The sequence below is a fragment of the Capricornis sumatraensis genome, chromosome 1 (assembly GCF_032405125.1).
Source record: "Capricornis sumatraensis isolate serow.1 chromosome 1, serow.2, whole genome shotgun sequence".
Classification (NCBI taxonomy): domain Eukaryota; kingdom Metazoa; phylum Chordata; class Mammalia; order Artiodactyla; family Bovidae; genus Capricornis; species Capricornis sumatraensis.
The window spans coordinates 102256702-102274027 of record NC_091069.1 but is presented as its reverse complement, the minus strand read 5'-3'; the positions used below and the strand labels follow the sequence as shown (position 1 = coordinate 102274027).

At 43.9% G+C, this 17326-nt stretch overlaps 1 protein-coding gene across 2 annotated transcripts in view; it reads right to left on the bottom strand.

Moving 5' to 3' along the window:
* The window catches only part of MGAT4A (alpha-1,3-mannosyl-glycoprotein 4-beta-N-acetylglucosaminyltransferase A), a 118401-nt gene extending 105531 nt beyond the window's left edge, over positions 1-12870 (bottom strand). Inside the window, exons 1-2 of one of the 2 annotated variants that reach the window (XM_068989020.1) lie at positions 12832-12870; positions 8006-8326 (exon numbers count right to left, since the gene is read on the bottom strand). In XM_068989020.1, coding sequence (XP_068845121.1) covers positions 8006-8099 — 94 coding nt within the window. In that variant the 5' untranslated portion in view covers positions 8100-8326; positions 12832-12870. Of the gene's footprint in view, positions 1-8005; positions 8335-12831 lie in introns of those variants that run through there. The other variant, XM_068989027.1, reaches the window with a different exon arrangement.
* Between the last annotated feature and the right edge of the window lie 4456 nt (positions 12871-17326).

The window sequence follows — 17326 nt, the reverse complement described above, 5'->3', positions numbered from 1 at the left end:
GGAAGCAACAGTTAGAACTGGACATGGAACAACAGACTGGTTCCAAATAGGAAAAGGAGTACGTCAAGGCTGTGTATTGTCACCCTGCTTGTTTAACTTATATGCAGAGTACATCAGGAGAAATGCTGGGCTGGAAGAAGCACAATCTGGAATCAAGATTGCCGGGAGAAATATCAATAACCTCAGATATGCAGATGACACCACCCTTATGGTAGAAAAGTGATGAGGAACTAAAGAGCCTCTAGATAAAAGTGAAAGTGGAGAGTGAAAAAGTTGGCCTAAAGCTCAATATTCAAGAAACTAAGATCATGGCATCTGGTCCCATCACTTCATGGGAAATAGATGGGGAAACAGTGGAAACAGTGTCAGACTTTATTTTTTGGGGCTCCAAAATCACTGCAGATGGTGACTGCAGCCATGAAATTAAAAGATGCTTACTCTTTGGAAGGAAAGTTATGACCAACCTAGACAGTCTATTCAAAAGCAGAGACATTACTTTGCCAACAAAGGTCCGTTTAGTCAAGGCTATGGTTTTTCCAGTGGCCATGTATGGATGTGAGAGTTGGACTGTGAAGAAAGCTGAGTGCCGAAGAATTGATGCTTTTGAACTGTGGTGTTGGAGAAGACTCTGGAGAGTCCCTTGGACCTCAAGAAGATCCAACCAGTTCATCGTAAAAGAGATCAGACCTGGATGTTCTTTGGAAGGACTGATGCTGAAGCTGAAACTCCAATACTTTGGCCACCTCATGCGAAGAGTTGACTCATTGGAAAAGACTCTGATGCTGGGAGGGATTGGGGTCAGGAGGAGAAGGGGACGACAGAGGATGAGATGGCTGGATGCCATCACCGACTTGATGGATGTGAGTTTGGACAGGAGTTGTTGATGGACAAGGAGGCCTGGCGTGCTCCGATTCATGGGATTGCAAAGAGTCGGACACGACTGATCGACTGAACTGAACTGAACACATCTAGGAGGCAAGACCCATAAACAGATACATCATCGTAAAAAGGATGAAAGTCAAACACAAGACAATCTTGAAAGCATCAAGAGAAAAATGATTTATCACTTACAAGGGGGACTTCAACAGATTAGAAGCTGACTTCTCAGCCAAAATAACAGAGGCGAGAGGCAGTGGATAACACAAAGTACTAAAAAACAAACACAGACACACACAGACACACACACACACAGACACACACACACACACACACAACCCTGTCAACGAAGATCCCCACATCCAGGAGAGCTATTTTTTTTAGAAAATGAAAATAAACTTCACAGATTATAAGATAAACAAAAATTGTCAAGAACTCATTGCTAGCAGTCTTGCCTCATAAGAAATATGAAGGGAATTTCACAGGCTGAAAACAACTGATACGAGTGATTCAAATCCACACAAACAGTCAGCAATTATATAATTGCTGATGCCCATTTTCTCCTTTCCCTCAACTGATTTATAAACTTCATAAAATGATATGTATATAATGCACTGTTGAATCTGTGATACATGGGAATGTAATAAAGTTGCTAAAAAACAGCAGAAAAAAAAGGTAGAGGGGAAAAAAAGCTGCTATGTGCTAAGGAAAGAATAACAGGTGGTGTAATAATTAATAATTGTAACAATGTATTCCTGGGTTTATAACATTAACAGATGTAATGAGTGTAACAACAGTGCCACGAAACAAAGGAGAAAAGGAATAGAGCTAAATAGGAGTAACTTTCTATATATTACTATTCTTAACTAGTATAAACTCGAATTTGAATCCAATAAGCTGAACTATGGAATCATCACTAAAAATACTCAAAAAATAGCGAAAAATGTCACTAACGAAATGAAAGTGCTACATTAGAAAATATTCAATCAATGCAAAAAAAAAAAAAAGTAAAGCGGGAATACAGAAACAAGAAAGACATGAGGCATGAAAACTAAAGAGTGAGACGGCATCTGCACATCAAACTACGTCAGTATCATATAAATGTCGATGAATAACAGTCCAGTCTAAAGGCAGACACTATTAGGCTGGATTTTTTAAAAAGCATGATCCAACTATTTGTCATTTACAGTAGACACAACAAATGGTTATGGGGCAACTGGATAGTCACATGCAGAAGAATGGAATGGGTCCTTTACACCACATACAAAAACTAACTTGAAATTGATTAAAGACCTAATGTAAGAGCAAAGCATGCAGCGTGTGGGGTTGCAAAGAGTCGGACACGACTGAGCAGCTGAACAGAAGAGCACAACAAAACGTCGGAGCATCTTCATGATCTTAGATTTGGCAGTGGATTCTCAAATATGGTGCCAAAAGGACAAGCAACAACAACAAAAATAGACTGGACTTCATCAAAATTTAAAACTTTCGCACTGCACAGAACACCACCAAGAATATGAAAAGACAACTTAAGAATGATAGAAAATATTTGTAAATCACATTTCTCACAAGGAACTTGTATCTAGAAAGGACTTTTTCTTTTCCCCCTTTTAAAATACTGAAATATAGCCAATGTACAGTATGTTAGTTCCAGACGTACAACACAGGGATCTGACAATCAAATACGTTATTATTTCATAATAATTATGACAAGTCTATGACACTACCATACAAAACCAGTAGAGTATTATTGACTATTTTCCTTATGCTATGTTACATTCCTGTGACTTAACTGTAAGCTTGTATCATTGTTGAGTATGTTAGCTGTCTGTCATGTACAGCCTTTATTATACTGAGGTATGTTCCCTCTATGCCCACTCTGTTGAGAGTTTTTATCATAAATGGATGTTGAACTTTATCAAAATAATTTTCTGTATCTGTTGAGATGATCATATGACTTTTATCCTTAATGTTTCTAATGTGGTCTATCATGTTGATTATGATGTATGAAACTTTTAATGTATTGTTGATTCAGTTTGCTAATAATCTGTTGAGGATTTTCACATCTATGTTCATCCAGGATACTGGCCTATAATTTTGTGTGTGTGATATTTTTGCCTGGTTTGGGTACCAGGGTAGTACTGGCCTCATAGACTGAATCTGAAAATGTTCCTTCCTCTTCAACTTTCTGGAATACTTCGAGAAGTATTTAAATGTTTCTTTAAACGTTTGGTAGAACTCACCTGTGAAGCTACCTGATCCTGGACATTTGTTCTTCTGGAGTTTTTTTTTAATTACTGATTTAACTTCATTAAGGTAATCAGTTTGCTCAGATTTTCTATTTCTTCCTGATTCAATCTTGGAAGACTGGACGTTTCTAGGAATTTATCCATTATTTCTAGGTTGTGCAATTTGCTAACATACAAATTTTCATAGTAATCTCTTACATTTTATATTTCTGTAGTATCAGTTGTAACTTCTCTTTCATTTTTAATTTTATTTGGGCCTTCTTTTATTCTTGAGGAGTCCAGCTCAAGGTTTATTGATTTTGTTTATCTTTTCAAAGGACCAGATCTTAGTTTCTTTCATTCATATTTGCGGCTGCTCTTTTCATCTCTATTTCATTTACTCCCGCTCTGATCTTTATTATCTCCTTACTTGTACTAACTTGGGGCTCTGTTATTCTTTTCCTAGTTCTTTATGTGTAAGGTTAGATTGTCTGAGATTGTTACTGTTTCCCAAGGTAAGCCTGTATTGCTATACACTTCCCTCTTAGAAATGTCTTCTCTGTGTCCCATAAATCTTGGAATGCTCTGTTTCCATCTTCATTTGTCTCAAGGTATATTTTTATTTCCTGTTCGATATCTTCAATGACCCACTGATTGTTTAGTAGCATACTGTTAAGACTCCACGTATTTTTTTTCCCAGTAGTTGATTCCTAGTCTCATACTGCAGTGGTCAGAAAAGGTGCTTAATATGATTTAAATCTTAAATTTTCTGAGACTTACTTTGTGGCCTAGCGTATGATCTATCCTGGAGAATACTGATTCTATGCACACTTGAGAAGAATGAGTATTCTGCTCTTTTGGAGTTTAAAGTCCTATATATATTTAATCCATCTGACCTAATGTGCCATTTAATGCCAATGTTTCCTTATTGATTCTCTGTCTGGATGATCCATCCACACTGACTTAAGTGGGGTATTCAAGTTCCCTACTGACTATATTGTTAATTACTCCCTTTATGTCTGCTAATAACCGCTTTATGTATTTAGGTGTTCCTATGTTGGGTACCCCATGGACAGAGGAGTCTGGCAGGCTACAGTCCATAGGGTCATAAAGAGTTGGACATGACTGAAATGACTTAGCACACTTTTTTTTATTCCACTCCCTCACTTTACATTTTTGATCTCATCTTTTATATATTTTTACTTTGTCCACTTCCTCTTTATTGTGTGTCCATATTTTTATTGATAGTTATATGATTTTACTAGCTTTGTCTTTTAACCTTCATATTAGATATATAGGTGGTTGATCCACTACCCTTACTGTATTTTTGCCTTAGAATAAAGAATTCTTAAAGTTTAAATTTTTTTAAAAAAATTTAAATAGGCAAAGACCCTGAATAGACATTTTTTTCTGAAGAAGATATACAAATGGCTAATAAGTACATAAAAAGATGCTAGATATTATTCGAAATACAAATAAAAACCACAATGATAAACTACTTCACTACTACTAGGACAGTTCAGTTCAGTTCAGCCGCTCAGTCGTGTCCGACTTTTTGCGACCCCATGAATCGCAGCATGCCAGGCCTCCCTGTCCATCGCCAACTCCCAGAGTTCACTCAGACTCATGTCCATCGAGTCAAGTAGAATCCAAAAGCCAGGAAACAAGTATCATCAAGAATGTAAAGAAATTGTAACCCTCATATCCTGTTAGAGGAAATGCACAATGGTCCAGCTTCTTTGGGAAAAAAGTCTGGCAGCTCCTCAAGTGATTAAATATAGAGTTTCCACAGGACCCAGCAGTTCTACTTCTAGATAAAAAGAAATGAAAATACATGTCCACACAGAAACACGTGGATGAATGTTAGGTATCCCTTAGGACAGGGGTCTAAGATGTCCAGTTTCTGGACTGTGCTTGACCAAAATAGGAAATTCATCAGGAGAACCATCCCCCCTCAACACACACACACGTGTAAGACATGCAATTATTCTCATCCCACCCTCACACCTGCTTACAACTTTCCCACTGTGCTTTCCACATATTTGGAATTCTGTCTCATTTTTTAATGTGAGAGTCCAGTATACCCTGCAGAAACTTGTACCCTGGCCTGAACGCCAGCTTTCCTAGTGGAGTTACTGATATCTTCTCCAAATTATGCCAATCCCATGGACCAGCTCATTTATTCTTTTGAGTGGCAAATGAAGACCTAGGATAAATATGACAGGGAGAACACTGGGATTACTAGCTGAACCCTGGGATAGTCCTGGAACCCTATCTGCCAACCACAATGAATGTCTTACAATTCCAAAGCACAAATACTTCACACTCTCTCAGAGCTTCATGAAAGTAAAGGCAGCCCCCTCTACCTGCCATGCCCACTCTCCCCTAATCCGCCTGGTCTCTGCTCTTCTGCCAATAGCTAAGAGCATCATCTCTGGAACCAGCTTGACTGAGTTTAAACTCCACTCTTCCACTTAATGCACGACCCTGACCAGTTTCTTACACTCAGCCTTGGTTTCCTCATCTATAGAAAGTGAGTAATCATACCTCCTAGGGTTGTTATGAGGATTAAATGAGACTATGTTATTGTTTCATAACATATAACATGCACTCTGTCACTGCTCTATCTGTCAGATGGCATCACATTTTTTTACTTGCACCTTCCCCTACTGGTTCTTGGGATTTCCAAAGATGCGTAGTTTCTCCTTCCTTTTCATATTTACAGCCTGTAACACAGAGACAGGCATGAGGTAGGTACAGGAAAGGGAGTGATGCATGCATGAAAAATAAGAACTCTGAGTCCAGCAACATCTAGCGATTACGGAAACCACGCTTTCAACATAAAAAGCAGAGCATGTGGTTTATGAGCGTACAAGAATTAAACATCTGAAATGAGGCCGGCTCTGGAAAATCCAGGCTGACTGCCAGAACCATCTAGAAAGAATCCAAATGCTCAGCAGTTAGAGTGGTTACATAAACGATGTCATTAAAGCACAGGGGATTTTACATAAGCACGACAGGAGACCTCTGTTGATACCTGAAAGAGTTCAGACAAAACACCAAGCAGAAAAACAGAGCAGAAAAACATGCAGAGGAGGATCACAGCCCTGCCCAGAGCGAGAGCCGAAGCAGAGACTGTGCGTGCCTCTAATGCCACATTCCTTCCCATTCTGGGGACAAAACCTGTACATTCAATCAATATTGACTCTAAAGACAGCCTACCACACCAAAAACAGTGCTTATTAATGGCTTTACCTAAGAAATAAGATAGATGGAATGGAGATTCCAAAAGTGTTAATGCTTTAAATAAGACACAGTTAAAAGGGTCAAGTTTCTGTTAGTATAATTTTCTGGGTAGATAAGTCCCCTGATAAGAAAAAATTTCATATACTCTTATGATTAACTCTTTTATTTTCTAAGTTGACCGCTAAAGCAAGTCATCTGTTCTGCTCACGTCAGGGCCAAGCAATAGTTTGATTAACCACTCTAAGTTCTTCCTAAGTAAGTCTTCTCCTTTTGGTATGATTAAAAAATGAAATCTAAAATGTATATATTTGTCTGCAAAGAAGAAAGATCTTCAGTAAGTGTTTCATTCATTTTCCCCCCAAAGAATGCCTTCCAAAATTAGAGCCCAATGCAGAGAAAGAGAAAAACAATATTAAACTTGCTCAAAGCACAGAATACATTTGCCTGCTTATCTCAGCTTATTTCATGAATATATGCACACTGATGCAGATATATACATATCTACACACACACCAGAGAAAAATTAATAGAGAATAAAGTTACCTTCATGCAAGTCAATAATGCCGACAATAGCACCTTTTGATAACCAAGTGATGATTACTACTCTACCCTGACTCTAACAGATCTCCATTCTTCTTGCCATTAATATTTCCTAGATTAACATGAGGAAAAGAGATATGTAAAAAGAAGCAGTAGGAGACTTCCCTGGTGGTCCCGTAGTTAAGAATTCACCTGCCAGCACAGGGGACTGGGGTTCAACCTCCGGTCTGGGAAGGTCCCGCATGCTGTGGTACAGCTAAGCCTGTGCACCCACAGCCCACGCTCTGCAACAAGCCACTCCAAAAGAAGTCCAGGCACTGCGTCTAGAGGAGCCCCTGCTCACTGCAACTGGAGAAAGCCCACAGGCTGCAGTCTACATGGCTGCAACTAGGGCAGCCATAAACAAACTATTTATTTAAAAGTCTACAAATAATAAAAATAGGGGTAGGAATTTACTGTAAATATTTTCCAAAAAAAGCAAAGAAATGCATTATCCTTCAATACAGTTCCAATCTCTAAACAGATAACCTTCCTTAAAAACACAGTTCAACAGTCTCAACAGAATTAATTTTTAAAGTTTCAGATTGGAATTTCTCACCCACTTCAAAAATACTTTTGCCTAAAGAGCAACCTATCAACACATACGGTTTAAATAATTAACTACACAGCACCAAATCATTAGGATAATCAGCATATAAATTTCATGAAGCCACTGTGTCCTTTTAAGTGTTTCATACAACATCCGGTACAAGGAAGCTTATTAAACATTGATGATGTTTAATAATAAAAAATAAAACACCAAAATGAAAGTCTTCATTACTCAACTTGGCTGTCATTTATAATACAAACTGCTGATGAGCATGTTTCTACACGAGCAATTACAAGAAATCAAGAAACAAAGCAAACCCCATTCAAATGAGAAATTTTGTCTCCTCTGTCCAAGAATACTGTTTCAACTGTTTCATTTCGGTGTCAGAAAGAAACTGGCAGGCCGCCAGCAGATAGCTTGAAACATGCAGCCTGTAGGCGCATTCAACTCAGAGCATTTATGCACCGTTGACAAAGCAAAAAACCAACCACACTCCATGCACGTTTCTTGGAGACGTTTTCCTTACCTTTCCCATTTTGCCATGTCGTATACCAAGATAAAGTGAGGAACGAGGTGATAAATGCTAAAACAGTGGCTACAGTTCCATTTCGGAGCCTCATCTCATTTCACCATCACACTGGTTCATATGTTTACGATGATAACCAAGTCCGTTTCTTTTTATCCTGAAGTCAACCAAGCCCAGTACTCCTGGCTCGGGGCCAACTGAAACAATCAATAGGAGAGGTTTGTTTCAGATGCTCAGCAGAACTAGTCTGGCAGCCACACCATCCACAATTACTATTCAGGACTGTCTGCAGGGTCTTCATAGGTGGATGCTTCTTTCTCCCTATTCAAGGGGAAAAGAGAAAGAAAAACTTGCTCAAGGATGCAAAACACAGGCTTCTTCATTTATCAGTCACTGTTACAAACAGATTCTTGGCTGGGCTACACTGTATCTGTAAAGATTACCCCCCACACCCAAATGACTCATGTGATATCCTTGAGTGATACGGTTCTCCTCCAGGGGAAAAAAGCTTTCAACCATACTCCCTGCTCGTTGGTTCTGTTGTGTCTGTGGAAAGAGAGGCATGGTTACTTATGTAAAGGAAGAAGTGGTGGGGCCCATGAGAACTCTAATGATCAAACAATGGTTCCTGAGGAACATTCTTCACTCTCTACAATCCTCCTATTGCACAATAATAGTTAATGGTTCAAAATTTTTAAAGAAAGCAGACAACTTACAAAGGTCAAAAGCCCCTAGGTCCTAGATCCAGCCCCACCATTACTTGCGTGACTTCAGGCATGTCAATTATCTCGGCTTTGTGGTTTCATCCAGGAACTGAGAAAGCTAACTGTCTCAGCTCCTCCTGTTCTCATAAATAATAAAAAGGTTACCGTGATGACTGCTATTGATCATCATCATAAGATAAATGTAGTTTTTCCAACAATTAACCTACTCCCCAGGTGTAAACGGATTATTTTGGCATTTTGAAAACATGGCAATCCAATCAGGCTAGCACAGGACCAGGATTAACCAACCACTGAGCGCTGCTTTAACTCAGGAGACCTGGAGATCACCTCCCATCCAGCAAACCTGTTCAGAAAATGGAATGAGGTGGTCTAGTGGTTGAGAATCTGGGTCAGGGCTTTGATCCCTTGTCTGAGAGGATGCCACGTTCCGCAAAGCAGCTGAGTCAATGCCCCACAACTGCTGAGCCCATGCACTCCAAATACTGAAGCCTACGAACCCTGGAGCCCATGCTCCCCAGCAACAGAAGCCACCTCAACAAGAAGCCCGCACACCGCAACTAAAGGGAGTAGCCCCCACCGGCCACAACTAGAGAAAGCCTGCTTGAAGCAACAGAAACCCAGCACAGCCAACAATAAACAAATCTTTTAGAAAGAAAATAGAATGAAATCATGTCCCTGGAAGTACTTAAGCAGAGTCACCTAGTACAATTCTAGGTTCTCAATAAATGTTAACTGTATTAATAAAAACAAATAAAACCAAAAACCTGCAGCCAGTCACTGGTTTAGGCCTCTCTGCACAGAACTAATTTCATTCCCTCGGGGCGTATCAGGCCAGACAAGATGTGCATTGATTCCTGGTGGCCCCGGGGGACCACGAGATGCACTTGGCAATCCACTACATGTCACTCCAGTAGGGGGAGTTAATGCAACTCCAAAAAGGCCTGGGAAGCCCGAGGGACAATTCTCTCTGACTAAAGCAGCCATTTGTAGGCAATTCAGAAATTACCATCTCAGCTGGTTTGTAAAACTGACCGTGGCTAGAAACCTCCACTAGTGAGAAAAGATCTGCATTAATAATGATGATGAGACACTACAACTCACTAAGCATTTCCTCACGCGCTCTACATCTTCCCAAGTCCTGTGAGGCAGGCACTGCTAGCCCTACTGTACACACAATGAAATGAACCCAGAGAAGGAACCCTACTTTGCATGACTCCAAAGTCCAAGTTCTCATCCCCGCCCCCCCCCACCCTCTCCCCTCTGCACCGCAGTCCCGTGAAAAGAAGCTCCAGGGGCACTCCAAGCCTCAGGTTACACTGGAGAATCTTCCCGAGGTGTTATCTTTACCCAACAGTTTAAAGTGTGAATTAAAAAAAAAAAAAAATTAGACTCTACAACAAATTCGGATCTATTATGGAATAAACTGCAAAATTCATAGGCAACTTCAAAGTTTCAACTTAAAACCTGAATGGATTTCTCACTTCCTGTACCCTGGGCTGGGCCCTCCTCTCCCCTACTCACCCAAGCAGCCTGTGAACCCTGCTTGACCAGCAGCTCTGTAGTACTGATATAATATTCTAGAGGCACTGAACTTCCTACTACGTCCTCGCTTCCCCTTACTCTCTGCAATCAAGAATTTCCAAAGATACTCTCATGTTCAAATTATGATTATTTTCTAAAACCAAAGTTATTCACCTAACATATCCATGTCAACAGTCTTCATGGTGAAATCCCAAAATTTCAACTCAATTCCATAAGTACCTAATATACTGTCTTATTAACATATCAATAGGCACTCAAGGGACTTCCCTGGTGGTCCAGTGGCTGCCTCTGTGCTCCCAAAGCAGGGGGCCAGGGTTTGATCCCGGGTCCGGGAACAAGATCCCACATGCTGTAACTAAGACTCAGCACAGCCAGATAATTTTTTTTTAAGCACTTAATGATTCTGATTATTAAAAAAATGAAGGGTTAACTCAGTGAATTATGTAACTTGGAATTTTAATTTTTTCATGGCATTATATGAACATGCAAGTAACTTTTTGTTGCTATAGCCCCACCTGAGCCCCACTTTACTTCAAAAAAGATACTGTCCTGATAAAAGATCCAGATTATTAAAATAAACATTCAATCAGTAATCACAGGAAAGGGGAAGTGAAGAAGTAGAAAATGAAAGATTTTTGAAACACAGTTTTATTAAATACTTATTTGTATGAAAGTCAGCATAAATGGGTAGACAGACAAGTAAAAGTGTGTGAACTCTATAATGAAAGTAGATTATAGATACAGTATTGGTAACATGAAAAACATAAGGAATATTAAATATTGGATCCAGAAGTTATTCATATCTGGTTTGAAGAAAATGCAAATAATAAACTCTACCAACAAACAGGACCTGAAATTCGGCAAGACAAATACTAGGGCATTTTACTCAGCATATTGTCATACATTTTTAATCAGGGTTTCCACACTAATAAAGTTTAGTTGCATCATTAAAGAGCAAAACCAGTGATCCCTATGCTCTCAAACCAGGAGAGGTAGTTCATACAGCCAAGAGCCCTCTGGGTTGACTGCCTAAAGCAGAAGTGACCCCTATTTGTTGTCAGCGTCCACGCTCACAAAAATTTCAATCTAACACCTTGACGCTCTCTGAGACTATCACTTAACACATTGGAATTCTTGACAACAAAAAGGCAGTGGCTAAAGTTACTGGTCATCTTCTCCATCCTGACAAAGATGTTTCGAACTTTCAACTCCAGATCTCAGGCTGGAAAAAAGTGTTTTATTAACAGTCTTTTCAGGGCTGCAGTCCTGTTATTATTAGATACATAACCTTTGATTTTAAAGTGTTCTCCGAAATAGTATGATCCACGGCTAAAAATGCTTGACATATGATTTCACTGTCATTCCAGACAGAACAGGGGTGCCTGAAGAAAAGGCACCCTCATGAATACCATGATGTAAGCCCTGTAACTTTATTCAGCGCGGTTTTGTTAAAATTCATTGGTTTTATATTTATAATAGGATTTCTATTTTTCCTTAATACAGCTTACATAACTTCATCGTCCTGTGCGTTTTTAGTTTTACACGGTGCGGGCTTAAGAAACCTTTGTTAGGATAACCTGTTAATGACAGTGTTGTTTTTTAACATTCAGAAAAAGAAAGATAAACCATTAAACGCATATTATTCGCTTCTAAATTTAGCTTCTAAATTCAAACGAACGACGTTGCCATTTTCTTTGGCCAGAAGTCGTCCGACAGCAAAAGCACAACAGCAAAATATATGGAGAGGACTGAAAACAGACACTGCGCCTGCTTCTATTTCGCAATCCGGATTGTAAGCAATGAGCGGGATCCAGAGAAACACTCGCTGCGAGAAATAAAAAGCGGGCGCGCGAGTGGTCTGACTGCCAGCTCCTAAAACACGCCTTCCCGCTGTCACCTGGTGGTACCCTCAGTGGAATCACCCGGCCCGACCCGAGGATCCCACTCGCAGCTTCCTCGATAGCGAGGAACTGGAGGCCTGGGGATGGGGGTGCGCTTACACAGAGGACCCGCAGGTCTTGACTTTGTAGGAAAATTCGCCAGAACGGTGCACGCCTTGGCAGCAACCCCGGCCCGCCTCGCCCCCGCCCCACCTGCCCCGCGGCCCCGGGACGCCGCCGACTCCGGGACGGGCATGAGCCCTGGGGCAGTCCCGCGAGCAACTCTGCCTCACCCCCCAAACCCCCACTTTCCTTCACTTTGCCCCAAAGTCAGCGAGCCCCGCCGCGCCACGGAGCGCCGAGAGCGCACCAGGCGCCCGGTCGGCCACCGAGGGAGCGCGCGGCACCGAGGGGCTGCGGCGGCGGAGCGGGGCTGACGGCGCGCCCAGGACGGCCCGGCCCGCGCCCGCCCCCGAGGCCCAGCCCGCCCGCGCCCCGAGACGGCCCCGCAGCAGCCGGAGGCGCACGAGCTCCGGGCCCGGCCGCGGCGCCCGCGGCTCCGTTACCAGCAGGTGGATCTCCCGCGACCCGGCGCCGCCCCTCCATCCCGCGCCCTCCGCGCAGCCGCCCTGCGCCCCAGCTCGCAGCTGCCCGCATGCCGCCGCCGCGAACCCCTCACCCGCCGCCGGCGCTGCCAGTCCTGCCGCGGCCGCCGCCGAGCCGCCGCCGAGCCGCCGCCGGGCGCCCCCGCCTCCCCGCGCGGCTCCGCCCCGCCGCCGGAGCGCCGCGGCCCCCGCGCCCGGCCCCGCCCGGGACCCCGCCAGCCATTGGCCGCCTGCGCCGTCCCCCGGGCGCCCCCGCGCGGCCCAGCCGCCGGCCGGAGGCCCGCCCGGTTGTCATTTTAGGGGCGCCGCCTCGCAGCCTGTACCGTTCTCGTGAGATCTCCCCGCTTCGCTCACTGTCGCCGCCGGGTCTACAGCGGCGTCTCCGGCCCGGGCTCTAAGCGCTCGGCGGCGCCGGGCCGCCACATCTGGCCTTAATCCTCTCGGGCGTGTGCGCGGAGGCAGCTCAGGCTGCCAACAAAAGGCCCCGGGGAGCCCCCGGCCTCCGCCTGGCGCGCGACCCGACCACCCGGGCTGCCGCGGCCTCAGCGCCTTCCCCCAGCTGCGGTCCGCAACCCGCCGCACCCCCCGGGCAGCATTCCCAGTGACCGGTCCCGGGCCAGCTCCCGCCCTAATCCAGCAAGAGCTTCCGAGGCTCCGCGGGTCCAGGCGCCTCACCCACTGTCCCTGGCCCTCGCGACATCCCCACTATGGGCATTATTATCCTCAGTTTACCGACCAAGAGACCAGGACTAGCTTTAGCAACTAGCAAGAAGATAAATAAACTAGGGTTTAAATGCAAATCATTTGAGTGCTAAAGCTGCTGATTTTTCCGCTACACCACGCTCTCCTGTCCCTTTCTCGCAAGCTCCATGTCCTAATCTATCACCATTTCTGTAAAGTTGGAAGTTAACTTGAGAACCAAATAGATGATCATCTATTGAGAGGTCTGAGTGGTCTGCCTGTTTTTCTTAGTATCCTTTGGTACTAGGACTTGGGTTAGTAACCGGCTTGAGGGCCAGATTTCCTATAGTCTATGACAAAGACAATACCTAGTAGCAAGCTGGCAAAAATTTCATGACCAGATGTAAGTAATAAAGGCTGAGACCTACTCGGATACAACCTTTGATACATTGATATATCTTGCCTGACATATGTCTTGGGAATGGAAAGCCCAAAGCTTTCTATTTGGTGTACAATGCTCAATGACAGGCAATTTCCATACAGAAGAAAGCACTAGCATTTAACAAAGCCATGTCCACAAGACTGGCCAAAAGATTAAATTGCCCAGGGAGCTCCCCATTCTATGGGAAGGAAACTGGAGGCCCTGAGAGATTAACAGCACAAATAATAATACAATACAGGACTTCCCCAGTGATCCAGTGGTTAAGAATCCACCTGCCAATGCAAGGGACACGGGTTCGATCCCTGATCTGGGAAGTAAGATCCCACATACCGCAGGGCAACTAAGCCCATGCACCAAAACTACTGAGCCGCAGTGCCGCAGCTACTGAAGCCCACTTGTCCAGAGCCCTGTGCCCTGCAGCAAGAGAAGACACTCCAGTAACAAGCCCCAGCGCCGCAACTAGAGAAAGCCCGTGTGCAGCAACGAAGGCCCAGCATAGGCAAAAATAAATACATAACACATTACAAACTGATACAGTGATGTAGGCACTAGTAAGCGATCCAACCCGAATTCAAACCCAGATCTGTTTGACTGGGTTTGAGTCCCTGCAGCATTCCTGTACCCCTCTGCTTTTATCTTCAGCAGCTGACAGTATCTTGTTGAGTGGATGACTATTAAAAAGATACATTTCGCTCCACTTTCTCCATTTCTTTCTCTCTCAGGAAGGAAATGAAAGCATTCAGAAACATTCTAGAAGCAGAGGCATATGTCAGAGAGAAAGGACAGCTGCAAAGGGTAAGCTTCAACGATGGACTCAATGGGCTTATCCAGGAAGACAGCAGAATTCCCCCTGGACAAAGGTTAGTGGAGAACTAACATCAAAAGACAAAAAGCAGGACAAACAGAACTGCCTTCCTTTGGGGCCCTTCTTGATGGCTTATTACTACTCCACCTGGCAGCAGAAGGACGGGTTTCAGGGGAAATCTGGTGTTACAGTTAAACTTGTCGTAAACCAATCACTTTTAGCTCCACAAAGTCTGGATTTCAGTTTGTTGTTCTAAGAAATGAGAACATCACAGGATATACGCCAAGGTATGGGTTAAAATGGATTTGTCATTGACCTTCACTTTGCAGAGTATATGATCCTGGATTTTCCAATCACTTCTGTTCCGAGTGGCTCAGATGGTAAAGAATCCAGCTGCAATGTGGGAGACCTGGGTTCAATCCCTGGGTTGGGAAGATCCCCTGGAGAAGGGAAAAGCAACCTACTCCAGTATTCTTGCTTGGGGAAATCCCATGGACAGAGGAGCCTGGCAGGCTACAGTGTATGGGGCCGAAAGAGTCAGACACGACTGAGCAACGAACACCTTCCCACTAACTCCACTGAGTCTCATCTAGTTCTTTTCTTCATCTTTTCTGCAAAGATTCTTTTTTTTAAGATTTTTTTATGTGGACTATTTTTAAAGTCTTTACCGAATTTGGTACAATATTGTTCCCATTGTACGTTTTGGTTTTTTGGCCCCGAGGCAGGTGGGACCTTAGTACCCCCACCAGCGATCAAACCAGATCACCCTGCTTTGGAGGTCAGAGTCTAACCCCCTGGACCACCAGCGACGTCCGTGTGATGCTTCACTAGTTCCATTACTCTGCAGCTTCTCTTGTTGCCTTCTCCGGGCCTTTAAGGCCCCACAATCAGTGGAAGCTGGGGAGGCATCCAGACTCAAGTTCTGCCTGCAACTTCACCATTCTACCCTCTGCCTCCAACAAAACTGGGATGTGGTGGCTGTTCTGAGTTCCTCAGATGTGTGGGGGCAGCTGGTGCCTACCCATAGGTGCTTCCAGACTGGTGAGAGAGGTGCAGACGGAATTTGACCACAAGCAGGGCCAGAAGCTCTGGTTACTGGGACAGAAGACAGACCGGGGCCCTCTATCAGATTCTCAGTGGGGGAAGGCTTCCTGCAGGTGATATCTGACCTAAAAACAGAGTACACACAGGAAACTAATCTTTCATCACTTTGAAGGTGAGTAGTTTTTGGTGGGGCAGTGCCTGTAGCAATCAGCTTCTAAGAAATCAAACACAGGATCTTTAGTTCTTTTCTGCTCCAGTCCCCTCCATGCATGAACAATAAAACTTGCATCATTTTATGAGTGTTGATAAATGTTGTGATTCTGGTTTCTTGGCTACTGGCTCAAATGGGACCTTTTTCTTTTCGCAGTTGCAAAACCTTCATGAGAATCACATTGGAGGGTCTTCCCAGTTTTGTTTTGACTCTTTTGTAAATGGCTCATGCAGAGGTGTAAAGATTCTGATAGTCTTTACTTTTATAAAGACCCTGATACTGGGAAACACTGAAGGCAGGAGAAGGGGGCGACAGAGGATGAGATGGTTGGATGGCATCCCTGACTCAGTGGACAAGTTTGAGCAAGCTCCGGGAGATAGTGAAGGAGAGGGAAGCCTGGCGTGCTGCAGTCCATGGGGTCACAAAGTGTCAGACGCGACTGAGCGACTGAACGACATGTACAGGCGGCAGGAGCCCTCCCATTTTTCTTCACAAATTGTGTGTTTTATCCCTTTACTCAGAAGCTATAGGGGAACTAGGACCCGGCTGGGCAGCAAGAGTTTATTAACTCTCTCTCAGCCACAGAGTGTTCAGAGTGTATGCAGTATTTCTGTTGTATAAAGCGGCAGGGCACATAAGGTCCAAGAAATTAATGGGAGAATTCAAACCGAACTGACCACCGTATTTGATATTCAACTCTAGGTGGTCATTAAGCTTCATCCAGATGAAAGACAGCAGAGAGCTAGATTTAGAAAATTTTTTCATTTCTCCATGTTCTCCCCACACCTTTGCTCATCTCTTTGTGTGAGAACCCCTGAATGATCCCTTTCCTGTTTGTCCACATTCACCCCCTCAGGGTAGATGAACCCATAAGGTTATTCAACAAAAGCCAGGCTGTGTGGCTATAGGATTGTGGAATTATAAGCCCGTGCCATATTGAACGGGCTTCCCAGGTGGCCCTAGTGGTAAAGAACCCACCTGCCAATGCAAGAGACTTAAGAGATGTGGGTTCAATCCCTGGGTCAGGAAGGTCTTCTGGAAGAGGGCATGGCAACTCACTCCAGTATCCTTGCCTGGAGAATCCCATGGACAGAGGATCCTGGAAGGCTACAGTCCATAGGGTCGCAAAGAGTCAGACAAAACTGAAGCGATTTAGCATGCCCGCAAGCCATACTGAAGTGTTGTGGCCAGTGGTGTTCACATATGTGTACAGGGCACTGCCAAACAGTTTTTTCAAGAAAATCCCAAAACAAAAGGGAATCCAACCGTCTTACTGGGAACTGGTGCCCTCAGCATGCCATGTGGCAGGAATTTTAGAAGGCTTAGAGAGATCTCGCTTTCCTTCTAAGTGACTTGGCCACACCATTAAAGCTGACTCACTGGTTT